Genomic DNA, 22,474 nt, shown 5'->3' with positions numbered 1-22,474 from the left:
CAGTTGAGAGAAAGGCATCTGTTGAGTTGACACCATGAAGGACAGATGGATGTCCATACCAGGTTAATTTTTATCCCACTGAAACACTTTTAAAAAGGCAGAAATAAAACCAAAAGAAGTAAGCCCACTGAAACAAGAGAAGCACCCATTGAACAGCTTTGTTTCTCTGTAAATAGGAACTGTTGGGATCTACACAGCAAACCACACAACAAGCGCATCTAATTGTGTGTCATCCAACCAGTTTACTCAACAGTAGAGAAGTGACAATTGAAAGACTGGCAATTGCATAAAAAAAAAAAAAAAGACTCGGGGCATGTAGCAAGTAACCCAAATATAACAAGGTACATTAACTTTTAACAAACACGCTATTGCCCAACAATCGCATTTGGCAGAAATGAATGTCACAACACAAGAGCATACACACTTGGCAACAGTTATGGGACAAATATACTGAGGAGGATTTTAAGATGTCATTTTTCTGTGAGATCGATTTTTTTTTGCTTTTTTTTTTTTTTTTTTTTGATAGGTGGTTTCTTGATTCTGGGCTGGACACTGTTCATACTTGAATGTTAACAGGGGTCAACAGTCACGCCAACTCTGTTCAACAATAGCAGAAACCCTCTTCTCATACTCCCGCTTGTTTTCCTGGTAAAGCTGTGCTGCTTGGCTGTTGGCTGGACTGTTTGGGTTTGGCTCATCCAGTAAAGACTTAAAAATACAACAGTGTCAGTGGATTAGGTTTCTATTAAATGTTTATGAGGCAATAATCATTTCAAAATTAGACATTTATTTACAAAGGCTCTGTGGATATTATTTCTCTTGGTGACTACAAAACTCACTAATTTAGGTTTTCTTAATTTACATGCATTTGCACATTGTGTCTTTCAGAATAAAAGGAGTGTTAAACTACCTGTATTGAGGTTAAGATTGATGAGACATCATAGGTTGGACTCCAACGATTCTGAAGTATATCTAAGCATATGCTGCCATCTGCATACACTGCCAAAGAGCACAGAGAATATAAGGATGATACAGAAAACCAAAGTCAGTTTTCCTCAGATACATAAAGAATAAATGCAGCAGCTTTTGTATGCTGTAATTGAAATTGTTTGAGTAATTATCCACCACATACTGTCAGGTGCATACCATTTGGATGAAACATTTTGGAGACAAATCGCACTGTTGGAGGTTTATTTGGATATTCCTCTGTGAATTCAATGGTAAGTTTGAAGGTTCCTGAAAGTAAGAAGTAAAAGAGTCACTCAAAAGCAAGACTCTGTCATTTTTGGAACTCAGCTTCCAACTTGATGAGAAACAGACTCATATAATAACATGATGCTTGTAAAAGAAAAGCAACTAAAAACTAAAAGGTCCAGTACAATAAGTTACTAGATTGGAAAAAACACTAAATGGCCTCCATCCTATCGGTATAGGAGACCCGAGTAGTAGCTGTATTTTGCTAGAAAAACAAACTTTCACCTGACAAACTTTCAAGGAACCATTGAAGAGCTTCTCATAAACACACCATTAAATATAATCTAGCTTCCAAAACCGAATGCTTCGAGTCATCGTTACTATTTAATGTCGCAGAGTTGGAAAGCTAAATTATTTGGATATAAACTGCTTTACATGGGACTTACCATCTTCAAAAGGTGTTCCCTCTGGTCTAAAAGACAGACAACAATCAGGTTATAAATCAACTTGCAAAAGGCTCTTAGTAAATTTTCATAATCACTAAAAACAGTCACAAAACCAGCACACAAACTACAGCTCTACCTATTGCTTTATGTCTAAAAACAAGCTGTGAATACTTCTACAAATTACATACCATACAGAACAGTTTCTAACCCTACTGTAATATTTTTAACTAATCAACTTACCCAAAAATGACAGCATTCCATACCATGATATTGTTTTCTGAGGGGGCCCCACTAACTCCTGCTGGAGGATCCTCTTGTAGTCTAACAGATATAGTAAAAGACAGCACAGTGGCATCACAAAACACAGGGGATTTTAGAGAGAGCATTTTGCTTACATAGAAAAGTCAGAAATATCACTACAAGACATACTGTACTGTGCTGTGCTCAATAATTTCAAACAGTATATAACAATTCAGTGTAATACAACTAAATAAACCATTAAAGTAAAAAAAAAAAGATAATCAGCCAATTTTTAAAAAATGACATTAGGTCACAGGTCTGTGGAATTTTCAGTCTGTGCTAAAATCACAGAAAAACCCTTTATAACAATAACAAACTTAACTCTTTATAAACTAGCCTGCCATAGGCAGAGAAAATAATTATAGTAATTCAAAGCTTTTAAAGAATTTTCAAGACCTGCAGATTGGCTTTACAAAAACTATAATACTAAATATTAATTTGGATTGTTTTTGTAAAATGGCATCAGTAACACTAAAGTGGTAAAATACTTCATATTACCTACAGCAGAATGTCCTGTTCTGCTTTTATCTGCTGGGTCATTACAACCACATCCCTAATGAATGTTTATCAAAGTTTAGTCCATTAATTACAACGTCAAAAAAAGATTGCAATGGCTGAGTTTGACAGGGGGCCGACAAGGATTAGGTGTTGGACTCTGCAATGTACCGTAGATCAGGGATAAGAAACCATGTGCTATACCGTACCTAACTGTGCTGAGTGTCCGCGCGTTTTTAGTGACTGCATGGCAAATGGTTGCTTATCCTAAAGCTTAGGACTGGGACAGAAGCTCACTTGATCAGTGTATATACACCAAACGCTTCGTCTGTGAAGGGCCAACCTGGCCATTGACTTGAGCTGTATTCCCAATTATTACTTACACACACAACCCACAGAAAATTATACAGGAATAAGGACATGACCCGTTTCATAGAGTGCCCGAAGATAAGTGATTATGCTATGTACAATAAAAATCACAGAAAAACGAGATATACATCTATCAAAGCAGTGATCTTAAAGAGACAATTCATACTCCTGGCTGCCTTGCTAACGCTGGTGTCACAGTAACGTTAAGAATGATCGATACCTGTCAATATCTTAGTAGTCAGTATCTTCTTAATAATACATTGAACTAGATGTAGGCGCCCGCACCAAACAGAACACGAGTCCTTCTACAAGACTACATCTATTAATTTGTATTATTATTTGATGGTTGGGTAGATTAGGATGCCGTCTAGCTAACGCTAACAAGCTAGCCCTAGGTTGCTAACGTTAGCTATAGCTACTTCTCTGGTGTTTTCTTTTCGCTTACCGTTTAAAATCTCTCATTAAACGTCGTCTTGCTGGAGTTGACATCCTGTTTACATAGAAACCCAAATCCTTCGCATAAATGTAAGTATCTCAAGTGGGAAGGAATGTATGTTTTAAACCGGTTTATTATTTCAAGCCCTTAGCTGGTTAGCCAACCGATTGCTAGTTTATCAAATACTTGGCTGCCTGCGCTAGCCTAAGGGCGCTACCATTTACACTAAAAAGAAGACATTGGCATCCATTGAGTCTTAATTTTTGAGCTGTGTAGCCACGAAAACACAAACAATAATACTAAACGTGGTGTTGTTGAATATACAAATGTAAGCCAGTATTAGCGATAATATTTTTTATGAAGCAGAGAAAACCATATCTCTACAGTTGGACCATTCCAACAAAAATTACGTCATACGTTTAACTGCCATATTTAGTTTCAGAGGTTTTATACTTCCTTTATTTCCCATATTAATTTTTTGTCTACGTCATTTTGTCGATTAATTCAATCCATAGTTAAGTGATTACTAAAGGTGTACGCCGTGACTGTTGTTCTAAAGTAGGGTATTCATGGCTGACATCCTGTATAAAATTTACAAAACCTTGAAAGACCACTAGATGGTGCCTAGTACCCAAGTGTTGTGACGTTACATACGCCAGAGCAACCCAAAGCAAGAATGTTAACTTGATCGTAATAATAATAATAATAGGTAGGTCAAAGTGGTAAGAGGAGTTTGTTGGACGTATTCGGTGATGTCACAAAACCTAAACGCCTTACCAAACACAGGAAAATGTCTGGGACGTCAATAATAATTGAGTGTTTTCCGTAATTATATCTTGTGTGTCCCATATGGTCTAGCGGTTAGGATTCCTGGTTTTCACCCAGGCGGCCCGGGTTCGACTCCCGGTATGGGAATGTAACTTTTTTTTTTTCTTGATTATCCCAAATTCCATTTTTATTTGACTCAACAGTATTGCAAATACATAACGTTTGGTAGCACACACCCCAATTATTGACAAATTGTGTTTTTGCTCCTAGTTAGCCTACTTGATAACAGCTGTCACAGTATTCGCTCATCATTTCCAGACCCCGCCCGTAGAGGAGTTATCTCAATTACTCTGATCATACAGGGCTCCGACATTCCCGGAAGATGCCGATTTCCTTGTATATCTCCCTATGCTAACACTTACTGTAGTCTATAGTTTGGTCCGCACTTTAATTAGACTAATGCTAAATCGTATTGAGCTGCTGACAAAAGGCTTGTAAAGTCACACTAGTGACTTCAGCTGAATTTTTTTTGTTTATGGATTATTATTTAGGCTACTTTATAAGCAATAGGACATGACGCGAACACAAAACAACTTTCTTTTTAACGTTTTTTAATCCACCGTCGTCCCTCTATGCTTATTGCTCAACACTAAAGCTTGTCCCGACTCCTCTGGTCTTGCTTACTACTACTACTAGGCTGCAGCCAAGCGTTGGTGCCAGGCCAATCATTTCCCAGGAAAATGTGACTGCTAGGAATTCCCCACGCATCAGCCCCTGTCGGAGAAAACTGCAACCTTGTGTCTGGAAGCACACGAAAGCAGCGGGAGGGTAAAGCTGCCCGGCGAATGTGTGATGATGTAGCTACAGCACCGTTTTGTCTCCAAATCGCACCAGGGAAGGGATAATAATGTTCTTCTAACGTCGCCTTGTTTCACGAGGACAGCCACTTACTGCCTGCATAAAGCCAGGGGATATGCAGAGCTGATGACAACTTCTAACAGGGTACGTCCACTGAGTATCCTTAAAAGCATGTTTTATGGTTATATTTTGCTTTACTTGTAACTTAATACAACTGTATCTCTATATCATGTCAACATTATAACGTTCCCTGTGTGGTTATATTACTAAATTGCCGCTTTTCATATGAAATAATGAGAACTTTTAGCAGATAATGGTATAATATAAGACACTATATCCGTTTGTAGCCAATAACAGAGGACTTTCATTGCACTTTGCCAGTATGACACACTTTGTACTCGATAGTTTTTCAGACTACGACTAAAGAAGCATGACTGAACTCATGATGTTAATACTTACCACAGGGGTACATGCCCTGCAGGCGTTTCTTTGCTTACTTCTCCATAAATTTCTGGCTCCCCTTTTGAGTCATCCAGCTGGCATGTGGCTGCACTGATAGCCTGTGTGGCTGTGAGTGTGTGTGTGCAAAAAATCTTAACAATTTGTACAGCCCAGAAAATGGCAGTCACAATTCAAAGAGAAATACCAGTGCAATTTTTATTTGTAGTTACTGTATGCTTCAGTAGAATCACTATAGCTCTAACTGAATATAAACACAGTTTTCAGTTTGTTCTCTGTTATCAGACATATAGTCTTGAATGTGTGGCGCTGGCTTCAGTAGTGTTTGGAAAATGTGAGCCTATGTACCGAATAGTCAGAACAATATAATTGGTACATATTCTACCTCAGACTGGAGTTCGTTGGTATAAGAGTATCCATTAACACATTAGTTGAACCACAGAAAACAATGTTGATAGCTGATTAATCATTTTAAGTAATTTCAGCCTCTCAATGTAGGTGTTTGCTGTTTTTCTATGCTTCTGTGAAAATACATTGAATATATTTTGGTCTTGGATCCTTGATTTATTTATTTGCGACTGTGTTTGGGATGTCTGGATATAAAAAAAACTATAGTAACTGTAGATGATGTGACTCCAAAGTGCGTGCACCTACTCCACTGAACCAGCCTCAGACTGAAAATATCCACGAAACTGGGAAAGAGCTGGTTTATGAGAGTATTCAAATATTCTGATGACAAGTCTAAATAAATGTTTACCACTTTTCTCAAATACAGGCTCATGTATTTGGCAGAATAGTGTTTTTTTTATTGTTGATCAACCCTATTCTGTGGCAACTCTAAATGTTTGCCAGATGTTTACATTTTTGGGCTAAGATGCTTGTATCATGGGACACACAAACACAATCTCATTGGTCGACTACAGTTGCTCCCTTCAGGGGAGTCAGCCATGACGCAGAGGGAAGAGGAGAGTTATGAGCTTTTAGCTTGTTAGTCCCACTAGAAACAGGACCAGCTGGACTCGCCAAACGTTCGCTCACCCCGTCTCCTCTCTCTTTCATCTTTCCCATGGTGGGAACACTGGCAGAGGCTTGTGCATAAGTGGAAACTTCAATCCACTGAAAGCAATTATCCAGACAAGACATTCCAAATATACAGTATTCCATCATGGAGATGCCTTGTTTGTTTCAAACATGTGCTCTGGTTTTAGAAACATCCTGCCATGATGCTGCCCACACATCTCTTTTGCCCTTTTCCTGCTCTGCTTTGATAGCGTTAATGCTGCACTGGTTTTGAGTGATATGGTCAGTTGTGTGTGTTATATAGAAGATTGTGTGGTTGAGGTTTAATCAGTTCCTGGTAGCCTTCTTATCCTCTGACAGTGATATCACCATCAGGGGTCTGAGCAGCGGAGGAGTACGATGATTACCAAGGACAACACTGGAGAACTCTTCTGTGCTGTTCTCCCTTTTAGTCACAAAGCGCTCCTCAGACATCAGACACTTCGACTTCTTCTTGGCCAAGATGTGCCCGCCTGCCTTAATGGGCTGCTAGATATTGATTTGGCTACACAAAAAGAAGAACTGAGCTTTTATCTTATTTAGACAGCAGCACTCCAGCTTCACAAAAGCTTTCAGAGTGGCCTTGCAAGAGACAGGGACTGCAATGCTTTACCTCCCTCTAACAGTATTTACAGATATTGGAGTTTCCAGGAGCTCATATGACACGGTTTTAGCCAGGGCTTCAATATCAAGTGTTCACTCGTCTTACTTTCTCTGCAAGTTCAGAAAGATTATGATGACATTTTAAAAGGCCACCATCTTAGTGTAATGATCCTTTGGGTGAAAATTGGTTTAATTTGGCACTTGAGAAATAACCACAAGATGGCAATGTTCATATGGTTTGACTAAACAAACAACCATATGAGACGGCTGAAACCTCAAATGACTTGCATAAATGCAGGAACCGACTTGTGAAAAGAGAAATAAAACTGTCAACCTTCCCCTTTTTATGGGTTGAAAAATAACCCACATTGGCCTGTTTTCTGTTCAGGACTTGCAGGGGAACTGCTGTTTGCAAAGTTCCGTAATTAAACACTGCTGTTTCACCACCCCAGGCTTCTGACACCTGAATATCACCTTGTCAAACATGTTTGCTTACTAGGTGGCAGTAGCAGTAAACTGCTGCCACAGCACATGATGTCAGAGAGGAAAGAGAGATGAGGGAAATTCCACCTGTAACCTCGTTCTGCTCTCATGTTGCCCAGCCTCACAAGCATGTGACTTGGACGAGTCATTATGGCTTAGTTTCTCCATGAGTCTGTGCATTGTCATGATGTAATTCCAGGGTTACTGTCAAAACTATTTTTAGCATGTAGAAGAGGACAACTTTACTTTGTGTGGTAATAAAATAAGTGCCAAAGATTAGTCATTCAGGAGATAGGCAACAAAGTGGGATGTGAACTAAACAAAAATGGCTGTCATTATGCTGTCTATCTATGATATAGAGGTGTTTTTATTTGGTATTCATAAATTACTGAGAGGCAATGTTAAAACTGTGGTGAAATCAAGCATGACTTCACAAAGTATTAGTTTTACTTAAAGAGAGAGCTCAACATTTTGGTAAATATCATATTTGCTTTCTTGCTGTAAGTTATATGGGAATATTGATACCACTCTCATATCTATATAGTAAATATGGAGCAACTACAAGCAGCATTTAGCTTAGCTTAGCTTAGCACAGTGGCTCCTAAACTTTTTTTCTGCTGGGCCCCCTCTTTTGTGGGTAAAATATTTTTGAGCCCCCCCCAGCACCATGCACCTCAGTTATTCTTAGCTGAAAGGATTTTTTTTTTTTACCCCTTGGGACCAAGTCTGGTTAGCTGCTTCCCCCTGTTTCCAACCTTTAATACCCTAAGTTAACCAGCTGCTGGCTAACAGGAAGATGTAACAGTGGTCTTATCATCTAACTCGCTGCCAAAGAGTATGAGAGTAATGTATCCCCAAAATGTCAAACCTTTGTTTTCCTCATTAATGTACACACAGCACCCCATATTGACAGAAAAACACAGAAGTTTTGACATTTTTGCAGATTTATTAAAAAAGAAAAACTGAAATATCACATGGTCATAAGTATTCAGACCCTTTGCTGTGACACTCATATATTTAACTTAGGCTCTGTCCATTTCATCTGATCATCCCTGAGATGGTTCTACACCTTCATTTGAGTCCAGCGGTGTTTGATTATACTGATTGGACGTGATTAGGAAAGCCACACACCTGTCTATACAAGACCCTACAGCTCACAGTGCATGTCAGAGCAAATGAGAATCATGAGGTCAAAGGAACTGCCTGAAGAGCTCAGAGACAGAATTGTGGCAAGGCACAGATCTGGCCAAGGTTACAAAAAAAAATTTCTGCTGCACTTAAGGTTCCTAAGAGCACAGTGGCCTCCATAATCCTTAAATGGAAGACGTTTAGGACGACCAGAACCCTTCCTAGAGCTGGCCGTCCGGCCAAACTGAGCTATCGGGGGAGAAGAGCCTTGGTGAGAGAGGTACAGAAGAACCCAAAGATGACTGTGGCTGAGCTCCAGAGATGCAGTCGGGAGATGGGAGAAAGTTGTAAAAAGTCAACCATCACTGCAGCCCTCCACCAGTCGGGGCTTTAGGGCAGAGTGCCCCGACGGAAGCCTCTCCTCAGTGCAAGACACATGAAAGCCTGCATGGAGTTTGCTAAAAAACACCTGAAGGACTCCAAGATAGTGAGAAATAAGATTCTCTGGTCTGATGAGACCAAGATAGAACTTTTTGGCCTTAATTCTAAGCGGTATGTGTGGAGAAAACCAGGCACTGCTCATCACCATATCCTGGACGAAAACCTTCTCCAGAGTGCTCAGGACCTCAGACTGGGCCGAAGGTTAACCTTCCAACAAGACAATGACCCTAAGCACGCAGCTAAAATAACGAAGGAGTGGCTTCACAACAACTCCGTGACTGTTCTTGAATGGACCAGCCAGAGCCCTGACTTAAACCCAATTGAGCATCTCTGGAGAGACCTGAAAATGGCTGTGTAACTAGGTTTACCATCCCACCTGACAGAACTGGAGAGGATCTGCAAGGAGGAATGGCAGAGGATCCCCAAATGCAGGTGTGAAAAACTTGTTGCATCATTCCCAAAAAGACTCATGGCTGTATTAGCTCAAAAGGCTGCTTCTACTAAATACTGAGCAAAGGGTCTGAATACTTATGACCATGTGATATTTCAGTTTTTTGGTTTCAGGTTGTGTGTTTAGTGCCCACTCTGTCATCTTATGTTGACATCATAAGATTATTTAATTGCATAGATATTTTTATGGCATATGCTGAAGTCCACATAATTGCACAGAGCGTAATAAGCTGTATCAGTGACATATGTAAATACATTAAGGAGCGGTGGCTTGGTTTCTAATGGTCTAGCTTGTAGTTTGACCATACAAAGTAATTCTTTGCAAAAATAGAAACTGGCTTTGTCTGCAACTTTGGCACATAATCTGATTTCACCCTGTCATTTTTCTGTTCTCTTTGAACTAATGAGGTAGTAGTGAGTAGTTCTCAAAGGCCTTTGGATGAGTCAGCTCAGCCAGTGTAGCTTGGATTCAAACTGAGCTTTGGCTAAAGAAGCCAAGTGATCTTTCCTCGTGTACCTTTCAACATACTCTTTCAACAGATGTGACTCATATATGCGAAGACAGTTGACAGTGACAGGCAGTCCTCAGGCTTGTTAAATTATTAAGTGCATGCAGCCAATGGGTATTATAATCCAGGCCCCGAGTGACAGAGCAATATACTCTTTGGGCCTCATGGCATTTTATTAGTAATGAGCATGAGATAAGCCTGGTCTCTCAGGTTAAAAACTGCAGGCTGTTGGTGATCTTAGCCCTGAATTCATTGGACTGTTGAAAACCTCAGCAATTGTTGTCTGTTGGTGAAACAGGAGTTTTGTGCTAATTGACGCAGTGTAGCATGGAATCCTTTCTGCTGGCGTCTGATTGCAAGTAGCTATAGTAGCCCTGAGAGATGTGGCGTGGATGATCTAGATTGTCGTCCTGCTCTTTGCTTTTAATATTTAATGAGCTGCAGTCTGTGGTTTGGGTGGCAGTAGACCTAATGCTGCTACTACTACTACTGCTACCACCTCAGCTACTCAGGTTCTGTACCAGAAACAAATTCCCTGTATGTGTAACATTGCTTGGCCAAATAGTGATTATCCTTATCCTTATTATCCTTTCTCCGTGCTTATAAAAAGCTGCAGTATGTTGTATTACAAACAAAGATTTATGCCATTTGTTCGGTTTATTAGACAACCCATCCCGAAGATAAGTTAACCTGGTAACTCCATCTAAACCTTAGTATATACAAGGGATCTCAAACTACTGGCATGCAATACAGCTTTATGAGGCCCCCCCCCCACATGTTAAGGAATTGTTGACATTTTAGGGAATATGTCTACTGCTGAGAGCTAGATGAGAAGATCAATACCACTCTCACGACTGGCTGTTAAATATGAAGCTGTGCTCAGAAGACAGTTTGCATAGTGGTTTTACACTGTGAATTTTTTACTGATTTAACATTTTAATTAGTATATCGGTTTGTCTTAACTTTGGACAGAGACTGGTTAAATGTTTCCCCTTGTTTCTAGTCTTTATGCTATGCTAAGCTAAGCTAATTATCTCCTGGTGTTACATTCATATTTAACAGACAGATGCAGCATAAGAAAGATATTAATCCTCCTAGCCTGAAGATGAATAAGTCTATTTCCCAAAATGTCAGACTGCTCCTTGTATTGTTAAACATGGCTTGAAAATGTATACACCCTTTTTGAAATTGCTTCCATTTTAGATTTTGTCTCAATCTTTTATTTAGGATTAATCATCTAAACTCCTGGCAAGGCTGCAATATATATTTTTTTATAACTAATTTTCTATTTAGTAATCCATCCCAATTGTCACCATTAACACTTGAGCTGTGGCAGAGCTGTGATACACCTGAGACCTGACATTAGTGTGTGTGTGTATATATATATATATTTTTTTTTTTAAAGTCTTTGTAAACCAAAAAGAGAGGCTGACCGGGAGCACGGTTCCAAGAACAATGAAGTTGATTATTGTCTTGGGAGCCTAATTTGGCTGCCTCTATCTCATCAGTGAGGAGAATGCTGCTGTTGACAGTCGATCAAGTGGCATAACTCTACCAACTTAACACGCAGAGCAGTGTGCTGAGTATGAGCGAGATCAGAAGAATAGATAAGTCGCTCAGCTTTGGAGGGTATATGGTTAAAATCTTTAGAAAGAAAAAAACACTTTTAAAATAGTTTTTAAGCCACTCCCTGAGGTAAAGAAGTATTTGACCCCTTGTTTATAGTGTCTTATCACAAAGTTATTTGCATGTGTGCATGTTTCATGTCACATACTAGTCTGAGTCAAGTCAGTTAAGGTGAATACAATCTTCTAAATGTCTGTGGTCTTTGTATCATTCTCTGCTGAAAGGTGTTACTTAGAATCACTCATCTATAGTAGGCTGATCTGCTGCGCACACTATAGCTGTACACCGCACAGCTCAGGTTAGGTCTGTATAGTCATACTCGGTCTGCACAGTGAATCATGTTAGATGCTGGCTCTTATGGTGGGCTTATGGTCTTATACTTGTATAGTGCTTTTCTGTGCACTACAGCACACTCAAAGCACTGTCTGCTCAGATGTACAGGTGAAAGATTTTCACTTATTCATTTAGTTTAGTTTTTTTCTCTTCTGTAATTATTTGTCCATCTCAGTAGAGTTAGTTAACATCCCTCATTTTGTGTCTCCTTTGGGCTGTACTTCTGTCCTGCAGCCTAGTATCTGACAGCCTCAGCTGAAAGCTTCCCTGTTCTGTATTTGAGCAGCCATCAGATTACCTCCAAGCTACACAAATAATTCTGTGCGTCCTCCTGAAGCTCCCATATCTTATCAAGGATTGCTTCAGAATGTCTTCCAGGTTTACGAGTCCACAGTCCTCTAACATAGCTCTTTGCTGAGTGCAGTTCTTGGTGGTTTTTCTGGTATTAAAAAAAAAATTTGTAGGGCATGCCTAGATAGTGTGTCACATGAAATAGGAAACAAAGTGAAAGCAGAATATAAATGTGTTGCATTAGTCCTATTTGTAGGCGAACGCTAAGCTCTGACCCATAATATAAGCATTCAGGTTTTTAGAACATTTTTGACGGTAATGTTTAATGTCATAGAAATTTCTGTAGTTAGATGAGTAATTAAATGAAATGCTGCCGGAATAATGAGGTTATCCATGGTTTTGATTATGATCATGTTTTCATGTGAATCAAGACAACACTCACTTTTGGATAGACAAGGAAGAAGATAAACATCATATGATTAGTGATCGAATTGGTGTTGCTGTGCTCTGCCCTTTAATGGTGACGTACCACAGAAAATAGGAGCTTTGAGTCCTGCTTCTGCTGTGGTCGGCTTCTGTTATGTAAAACTAGCAGAGTAACCAGTGACCTTTTTGTTTAATTTTTAGGCTGCAAAGGAATGGTGTGTCCTTTCAGTTTGTGTGTACAGTCATGTGGCTCTGCACTGCTCTAGTTAATACCCCACCACTGTAGAAATAAAGCAAGAACACTGTAATGTGTGGCTTTTTCTGTTTTCACACAAAATTTTATTTGATCCACTGACATGTCTTGAAGCAACAGCAATTAAACATCTCCAATTTTATTGCTTTTCCCCAGAGTGTAAGTGCGATTTCTTGTGCAAATCTGGGTGAGTTTGCATTCAGTATTAAAGATAATTGGATCAACTGTAAAATTATAAGAGAGAATATGTGTAAACCATTTTTGCTGTGTTTGAATACACAGTAACATAGACACACATGAGGCTTTACAGTTTAGGTTACGTTTGAAGACATGAATATGCTTCTTCAGACACTGTAAAGCAATAACATTTTCTGCTGCTTATGTGTCGCTTATGTGTTTTTTAACAGTCAAATGTTTGTTTTTGCCCAAACATTAAGTTAAACATGTAAAATGCGTATGATTATGCATATCTGGAATTCTATCCTTTCCTCCTCCACCTGAGATTTCTCCCTTTTTTCTTTTTTTTTGTGTGTCTGTGTGTAGTTTTTCCTTATTATATTTACCATCTAAGGATAGAGAGTGGCTGTCATACAGATGGCTAATTTTTTATTTTGGGCCATATACGTAAACCAGAGCCCTTAAGATGGAAGAGTTGCAACACTGAGGGGTCAAAAACGGCAGAGGGTCAACGTGATGCAAATAGCTTCAGTCTGTTCCAAGCAGTTGATTAACATAATTTTCTTTACTTTTAATGACTTGAACAGCCTTGCCAACCAATTTTGTGTTCTGTTGTTGTAGCTAGCTCAGCTAATTTAGCTACGTACCTAATCTATTAAAGTGACAATATTTGAGGGAGACGGTCAAAAAGGTTGTAAAACGTGTTTGACACATTGGCAACTTAAAATGTCACAAGCATAATTATTGCTATTGATTTAAACTTTTTACTTTAGAAGATAGCAACCAAATCAGTATAACTCTATGGCATTGTTCCTAATATTTGGATCCAAATTGCCTAAAATTTTGATGTGAGGGCTTTGAAAAAAAAAAAAAAAAAAAACAGTCCTTATAAAGTCAAATGGAGACGTTGCTCTCCTCCTTAATCCACTTTGATGACAAGACTGACTGAACCTTTTTTTAATAGAAAAGGTTCAATATTGTGTTTTTCAGACCTCAAATATTATTCACTTATTAGATTTTTGGTCTGTTGCCTCACAGGAAGAAAACTCCGGGTTGCAGCCGACCAGGGCCCTTGTATGTGGATTTTGCATGTTCTCTCTGCGCCTGCGTCGGTCTGCTCAATGCTCTGGCTTCCTCCCACAGTTCAAAGACTGTCCTGTTTAATTGGTGACTCTAAATTGCCTGTAGATGTGAATAATGGTTGTCTGTTTCTGTGACAGACTGGAGACCTATCCAGGGTGAAACCCTCCACCCCTCTGCAACCTTCTATATAGTCTCCGATATAGATAATGGATGGATGAAAGGACATTGTAAATAGGTTGTGTCATTCAATTAGACTGCAGCGCCAATGTTGTATACTATAGCACTTGTCGGGAATCCTAATCATTAGTAGATTACTTTTTGATCAAAATCGCAGTATTGACGATGATGCAGAATCCATGTGCCAAGATTCTCTGTTATTGACACCTTAACGGAACTAGTCTGAACATTTATTGTATGCACATTACTGTAGTTCCCCTGGTTCAGTCCTTGTAGTTCCTCTCACCAGGAGCTACGAGAGCAATGCTCTATCCGACTCTAAACATAGTGGCACACGGATAAATAAATGGGTTTTGTGGTATTCATAGAAGGAGAGTTGTGAAGTGTTTTCAAAGGCTGCCATGCTCTCTCATCCATTTATTTCCTCTTTTTTGGATACCTTCTGTCTTTGGACACACATTGAGCATATCAGTGGAATGCAGTGCAGTTTCATTGCTCAGATTTGTAAAGAATATAGTGAATTAGTGCTTCAGGAATTTAAAAGCTTCCAGTCAAACCTTTAACCTGCAGCTCTCAGACATTTCCTCAGTGTACTGCACACATTTCTTTTCCTTTGCTTGCCTTTTTTCTTTGAGAGTATATAATATGTGCAAATATATGAATGGAGTTTCGATTGATTTATAAGGTTAAACTTAAAACCAAGAAAACTCTGGAATCAATGTGTTAGTAAAACGAGCATATTGATCTCAAAGAATAAACTGACCGAGCACATCTGTAATACTGACAGGAACACTGAAAATGTAACAGTTCTCTTTAGGTCACAGTTACAGTACTGCTTTTACACTCTTTATTGTTAGTACAGAGATTCAAATTAACTTAGGAAGTGAACTTCATTGTGTACATGCATAAGTGTGTTTTCATATGTTTACATAGTCGTCCTGGATTTCTGCAGTGCATTAGTCTTGGGAGTTTATATCACAAGTGAACAGTTTCCTCAAAGGCTTTTGGGTTGAGGACAGTATTTCCAAAAGGAGGTGATAGATAGTTTGTTTGGTGTAACTTTACTTCACAGAAAGGCCATCAGTTTGTTCTGAAGCAAACGACCGCTTTCAGCTCAGAGCTGAACTGTACTGAGCCAAGGCTTGGAAGAATTAAGATGTTTTCAGATAGGACACGGTGGGTGCTGTGTTCCACTATCAAACCCATCCCCATGTGTTGTGTGGTGCAAGAACGTATCTGAGCTGTGCTGAGCGCAGCTCAAGGTTGTGCGTGCCATCCCTGCATGCTGTTCTGAAGTAAAAAAAAAACAAAAAAAAAACTTGGGCGCACTGCTCTGTGATGACACCTTGACGTGTTCAACTACAGAGAACCTGACAGACCACAAAGAAAATGGAGGAGAAGCTGATTTTTGCTGCAGCTCATCTCCTCCTCATCATCAATACAACTAAGGCCAAAGCTTTTCGTTGACATGTAGATGGCTTCATCCTGCATCCAAGTCTGCAGCTTGAAAAACTCATTAATATCTGCTAACCACCTCCCAGACAGCTTTTTCGTCACGCAGCAACTGGCACCCATCATGTGCGCTATTTGTTCATATGCGCCATCTTCCTCTGAGCTAAGTCCAACCCCCACGGTGAGCACAGCACATACCACATCCTGTCTATAAGGCCTTTTAATGTGGTGAAGATTGAGAGGGTAATTTGGGATTCCATGACATACAGGTCATGCTGCAGTTGCAGTAGAGTTTATTGGATTTGTTTTTCAAATAGCAATCTTCAAGTCCTGTACTAACTTACAGTAGGTTTCACAGCAATTCCTATATAAATTTCTTTTTTAATACCTTTACTTCAGCTTAATATATTTCACTGGAAAAAACGAATTTGGTTCACAGACAAAAACTGTGAGGACACATGTACTGCTCAACACTTACCACAGACCACTTCCTGTTTGCTATAGTGTCATTTCTGATAAAGATATTTATCATGTCTCAGTTTTATCTGTACACTGAACTTAATAGGAAATATGTCAGAGAAAATGTGTCATCTGCTGCAGTTGATCGTATATTGTACCAAATTAAAACGCCTTAAAAATTGAGATATGAATACTTGGTTGGGTGAGTTAAGTGTGCATGTGATGATTGCTCAAAACAGGAGCCTTTCCCAGAGAGATTTTGTTTTGGGATTCTGTGGTGAGGAATTTACTCATACTTGAACACAATCAAGTTTACAGATTCATTTCTTTGTACCTCCCACTGGTAGGAGTTGTTTTATGGGGCTTTGTAATGCCAGCATAACAACTCCCCCACAAGTCAGCAGCTTAACTGGCTCCCTGACATGGCTAATAGGCTCACAATTCACTGTAAATGTTTTAATGGGACACAGAGTTGCTTCTGGGCTGCCATACAGATTTTAATCACCATGCCTGGCACATATTGTTTGGTCAAAGTCTAAAGTAGGTGCATACCTGTCCAACTGTTTACTTACACCTCCAGCACTCTCCTCTGCCCCTGCAGGAGAAACTCGTTTATCATCTTTCACGCTGTTTAAGGTGTGGCCCTCTGGTTGGACCTCTCTGCTCTCCCCTCCCCTGCTGCACCCCCGTCCAATCCCTGTGACAAGTACAACTCACCTGAAAGAATTTGCATTTAGGGTTGATACCCATTGCTGATTGGCCAAGTGAAAGAAGTCTCCCCTACCAATGGCGACATTGCTGCGTGACTCATAGGGAGAGGACAAGTTGCTTCACTACACTTCTCCTTTTTCTGTTTCAAACAGCAGCCATTGCACTGTCTTCTTTCCCCGCCTCTCTAGTTTGGTTACTGTGAGGACATTGTGTGGGGCTGGCTGGTGGTCTACACCTTCAGGCAGCTTTGTCCCACTCTGAATGCACCTTGGATTATTCCGTTTCACTTTTTGTTGTCTGTTTTTCTCTTAATCGTTCATTGGTTACTGAGATCAACACTTGTTCGGGTGCTATTATGGACCTTGTCACACGTATCCTGTGTCTTTGAGGTTAGTGATGAAAAGTTCTCCTCTTCTTGGCCACACTTGACCTGTTTTGATATTTTTTGTTAGAGAACAAATGACTTCAGTTCGTTTTCTTGGAATTTTGTTCATTGTTTAAATCGACATTACTGTTTTAAGGGGTTAATCTACATGTTGAATTAAGGATTATGTTTGTAGGTGGGCAAACAGCTAGGTAGTTAGGTTGCTATGAAGAGCACCTTTGGCTTAATCATAGCATTTTCATTAGCACACTTGATGTATTAATATTTTTTAAGGAAACTTGAACATACCATGCAAGTTCACTTGATACTCAGGTTTTCTATCTTCTACCAAACCAACTGCTCTATTGTTGTTGTTGTTATTGAAGGAAACAGAAGCCAGTATCCCTAATTTTATGACTATGGACTTTTTTTTTTTTTAAATAAAGCTTTTCTGTTAGGTTGCATATCTCAAACCATTTAGTCAAACTCTGATGTTTTTCATGCCTTCACATAGTACGAGATCAAATAATAAGCTTGAATTTTTTTGTTTATCATTTTAAGAACTACTGTAAGAATAATCTTTTGAAGGATGTGAGTGTGAGTGTGTGTGTGTCTGTGTGTGTGTGTGTGGTTTTTTTTTTTGTTTTTTTCTTATGCTGTTCCCATATATGGTGTGTTGAAGCAAGGGCTGGAACAGTTTTGCAAGTCCCTTGACCAAGCCCACATATGTTTTTCTTGGTGTAGTAATCAATAATTGCACATCATGACAGTTTTGATCCATGATTGCTTTCCAGACCTAATGCAGCTTTTATTTAACATGTTAAATGATGCAGTAGTAGCTGAGCAGTTGCTGTGTTTTTGCTACAGTTGTCTTGCACATGAAATCAGTCACACAGTGCTTCATGCCTTTTTAGTTCATCAGAATGTTGCTCATCTTGTAATGTAGAGGCCCACAAGGCCTTCATTTCTGTATAGAGGGAAGTTTGAACACAAGTGTACTGCTTCCTCTTTTATGCCTGTATTAGCCGAACTTCCCTAACATCTTTTATCCCATCAACCGGTTCAATTATTCTGCTTAATGTTGCTGAGCATCTGTAACTAAAACTTGCTCAGTGCAGCAGAGATAAAAGCACACTTCCTGTTTCAGCAGAAATGTGCTTTGCACTTTGTTGACCACATAAGACTTGTGCACATACTATATTACTGAATAAATACTGGAGTAGTTTGAGCAACATTCAGATGTCTCACCCATTTTCCATTGAACCTGTCTTCATATGCTGCTGCAGTATAAAGAGCTTTGTAGACAAGCCCTGAGCCAGTGCAGACCTAATATTTTCTTCCAGTTTTGGTCAGTTTGTTTTATATAGTTGTATGCAAAATACCTAGCTTATGATTGTTTCATGGGTTTGGCATTTAGAATTGATTTTGTTGATGTAATGTCTGACGTAACTTGCAGCTGGGGCCCTTAACAGGCAAAAGGGAACAGAGTATTTCAGAGAGACCAAATAAATATATCTACAGTATCCTTGCTCAGTTACTGAGCTGTTATTAGGTGTTGTTCAGTTGGTTTTGTACAGGAGGAGCAAATGAATTGTGTTTGTACTTAACACATGCTATAGCATCTGCACATGACCCACTGCCTGAATGGCTGTGTTGTGTTGCTCAGGTATGATTTTGCATTTGACCTAACTTTTTCAGCATGCTCTAAACCAACCCTAATTTGCGTTGTAAACGAGGCCCCTGTGCCTCAAAGGATGTGCTCATATTGTAGGGGCTGTCTACTGAGGCTTTTTGTGTTTCATTCAGAGGACACAGAGGGAGGGGGAGTGGACAGTAGTGTCAGGTAGGCTTTTCTTTCAATACAAAGTCAACAAGTCTCAGCCTGTAATTAGATCATTAAGCTTAGGAAAGATGACAGAGGCGTTGCAAGACAAGTGCATGACAAAGAGGAGGAAGGTGGAGTTTATTACTTCAGTCTCAGCATGCCGAAATCTGTAAAAATGGAGGATTATTCAGTTTCATGTTACAGGCACATGTTTGGATGAGAATAAACACAGAGCCAACTTCAGTCTTGTGTAAATGTTCTAAATTGAATCAAAGAATCAAAAGTAGTTCTATCTTTACCTATTGCATCTGTTGGCAGCAATAATGCATGTGCACGGACTAAACATCATAGCGACTCGACTGCAAGTCAGTGGCATTAAGTATGTTTAAACTAACCCTCTTTGGGATTCTAGAAGCCAGCCGAGGAGAAATAGCTGTATTTGTAGATGTTACAACTGATAAAATACTTTGTATGAAATTCATTTTAGCTATATCAAGAACTATTTACAATAATGAGTTTGCTTAAAGTATCAGCATCAGCCCTTCTTTCTGTCTGATCACTGTGACTTCTACTACTACTTCTCTTTAACTGTCCCATTTATGCAGAGGGATGCAGAAACCAACAAACTCATAGTGAAACTAGTGGATACACATCTTGATTACCCACAATCATTATTTTTTCATAAACCCACCAGGAAAATTTTATGAGAAGATGGAATTGGAGCTCCTGTGCTGTTTTGATGGTTTGCTAGTCTTACTTGAGGATTATGTTTCCATGTCAGTTTCTCCATTTCTGCTTTTCCTTTTTATACTTCCATAGCACACTCTTTTTCTGTACTGGATGGAGGCCTAAAGGTAGAGGAAGTAGGCCTGTGACAGGGTGTTTGCGCTTCACTGACCAGCTGAGAAAATTTGGGTGGGGAAAGTTAATGTATAACACTCTCCTCAGCACTAACAGCTACTGTCAAGGTGCCACCGAGCAAGGAACATAGTGGCACATACAAGGCACAGATCTCCAGGTGCTCCACACACAGAAATGTAGAGCAGTTCAAAGCTTCTTGTGTATCTGTGTTAGTGTGTTGCAGATATACTCAGGAAACCCTCCCTTGATAAATAAAGTTAAATCGATTGAGCAATTGTCTCCCCATGTTGCAACGTTTTCATACTGAGAGCATGCTGGGACTGGTAGCCCCTTGATCTGGGCTATATATTGAATCAGAACTGTGATCATCACATTTGAGCACAGAACCCAAAAAACCTCCATGTGGAGAGTTTCTCCATCCTGACTGATTTATTTTAAGCTCTGACAAATGTATCTTGATTTGTATCACAAATGCAGTGATGCTGCTTTTTTCTTCACATTGTTTTTTCTGATTGAAATGATAATATACTTTTCAGTGATTATAAAACCCCATTTGTTCCAATTCCGGATGGCACAAGTCTTTCATTGATGTTATTTTTGTTTGAGTGGGTGATGCATAGTGGAGTGACAAGACTTGGCTTTTTCACTCAAATTTATTACATTAATAAATTAAACTGTGAAAGACATGAGCGTTGTTACACAGGTCTTTGTCCCAGAAGGCTCCAGAAGAGGCCGAGTTCTGCCCTGATTGACTGCAGTTTATTATGCTCAGTGGTGGAAAATAATAAAGTACATTAACTCGGCTGCTGTACTTGGGTAGTTTTTGAAATACTTTACTAATGCATTTCCAGTTTACTGCTTTATTTCTCTACCCCCACCACATTTCAGGGAAAGCATTTTGATTGAATCCATTATATTTATTTGAGCACTATACAGCAGTTTTGTTTTCAGAATAAGGGTTTACATATGAAACTAGTAATGACATTATAAAATACATTGCATAATTAGAGATTGAGCTACCCGACAGAGTGTGGAATTGTAAAAAAGTAGCTCAGTGTTGGACAGCTACAACATTAAAATGCTGCTTACATGTTAATGCACCAGTAGTTGTAAGCTTATATAATACAAGACTCAAAAGGGCCACTTTACTGCATAATGAGTAATTCAGTAAAATGTTTGAATGCAGCACATTTACATGTTACTAAAATGTTTATATTGGGGTTGTAATGCTATTGCTTAAGTAAAAAGTGTTTTAGAATTCAGCAAATCAAATACAAAAGCAGCATTGTTCAGAAGCAGCACCACCTGTGAGGTATTTTATCTGCATTGATCTTAAACTGTGGGAGGGCTCTGTGAGCTCAGACCACAGAATCAAGCTCTCAGTGTTTTAGAATCAAACAAGTTTTTATTCAATATGCAACAGATTTGTATCTGATTAAGTTGCATACTATGCAAACTATGAGCTATTTTGTCAACAAGGTAAACATTCTAACATATTTGCTGGGAAATGTGATTGTAATTTCATCAGGAATTCAGGCTTTTTTAAAACAGTAATGTTAATGTGATGCAAAATCCTGTCAAACTAGATAACAAACACTCCCATTTTGTTAACCACATAATCCCTCATTTCCTGACTTGTCATTTTCAGAATCAAAATCAGAATCAGCTTTTTTGGCCAGGTGTGTTGAACACACGAGGAATTTGACTTTGGTACAGCGGCTCTCAGTGTGTCTGTACAATGTTCTTCCATTAAGCAATGAGTAGACAAGTAAACAAGGCAAGACTGAGAGAACAAAAAAGGAATGTGCAAATATGAAAAAGGAATGTGCATTAGGAAAATAAAAATACAGTACTAATATATAAACACACATATGCAGTTTTTCAGATAGATATATAAGAAAGTGTATTTACAGTTATAGTTATGGGTTAAGTGTTCATTGGTGTGATGCCCGGGGAAAGAAACTGTCCCTGTGCCTGGTTGTCTTGGTGCACAGTGACCTGTAACGCCGTCCAGTGGGAAGGAGTTCAAACAGTTTGTGTCCAGGGTGTGAGGGGTCTGCAGAAATCTTCTCTAAATCAAATCAAATCAAATTTTATTTGTATACCACCAAATCACAACAAAAGTCATCTCAGGACACTTTACAAAGTAAGGTCTAGACCTTACTGTTATCAATAATATTACATAGGGAAAACCCAACAAATCCCCCTTGAGCAAGCACTTGGCGACAGTGGGGAGGAAAAACTCCCTTTAACGGAAGAAACCTCCGACAGACCCCGGCTCTTGGTGGGCGGCCTTCTGCCTCGACCGGTTGGGGTGAGTGGATAGAGGAGAGACAAAAGAAGAAAAGCAACAAGACACAACAATCAAACACTGATCAGGTCGATGTGGCTGGTGACTGCTTGTCAGAGACGTAGAGCTCCAGGGCCAGGGCAACCTG

The 22,474-nt window shown here is 39.3% G+C and overlaps 2 protein-coding genes and 1 non-coding gene across 6 annotated transcripts in view; 2 read left to right on the top strand and 1 right to left on the bottom strand.

Annotated features, from left to right (window-relative positions):
• Positions 1-490: 490 nt before the first annotated feature.
• On the bottom strand, positions 491-5,410 carry LOC109958185 (ubiquitin-conjugating enzyme E2 A). Of its 2 annotated transcripts, none has more exons than XM_020596628.1 (6): positions 5,326-5,410; positions 1,881-1,961; positions 1,641-1,666; positions 1,147-1,236; positions 911-999; positions 491-708 (listed from the first exon to the last, which is right to left on the bottom strand). In XM_020596628.1, exons 2-6 carry the CDS (start codon positions 1,904-1,906, stop codon positions 580-582), a joined length of 360 nt encoding a protein of 119 aa, XP_020452284.1. In that variant the 5' UTR covers positions 1,907-1,961; positions 5,326-5,410; the 3' UTR covers positions 491-579. The 2 variants fall into 2 exon arrangements, with proteins under 2 accessions (XP_020452284.1, XP_020452273.1); XM_020596617.1 differs by lacking the exon at positions 5,326-5,410 and adding an exon at positions 3,250-3,488.
• trnae-uuc (transfer RNA glutamic acid (anticodon UUC)) lies at positions 4,084-4,155 on the top strand. The gene has a single exon. It is a non-coding gene; the product is annotated as a tRNA-Glu (tRNA).
• The window catches only part of elf1 (E74-like ETS transcription factor 1), a 43,496-nt gene continuing 25,402 nt past the window's right edge, over positions 4,381-22,474 (top strand). For 2 of the 3 annotated variants that reach the window (XM_020596607.1, XM_020596594.1), the window contains exon 1: positions 4,381-5,010. The gene's annotated coding sequence lies outside the window, so the exon portion shown is untranslated. Of the gene's footprint in view, positions 5,011-17,145; positions 17,376-22,474 lie in introns of those variants that run through there. The other variant, XM_020596601.1, reaches the window with a different exon arrangement.

The sequence above is a fragment of the Monopterus albus genome, unplaced genomic scaffold, assembly GCF_001952655.1.
Source record: "Monopterus albus unplaced genomic scaffold, M_albus_1.0 scaffold2.1, whole genome shotgun sequence".
In the NCBI taxonomy this organism is placed as follows: Eukaryota; Metazoa; Chordata; class Actinopteri; order Synbranchiformes; family Synbranchidae; genus Monopterus; species Monopterus albus.
Note: the sequence above shows the minus strand (reverse complement) of the source record. Positions and strands in the feature narration are given on the sequence as shown.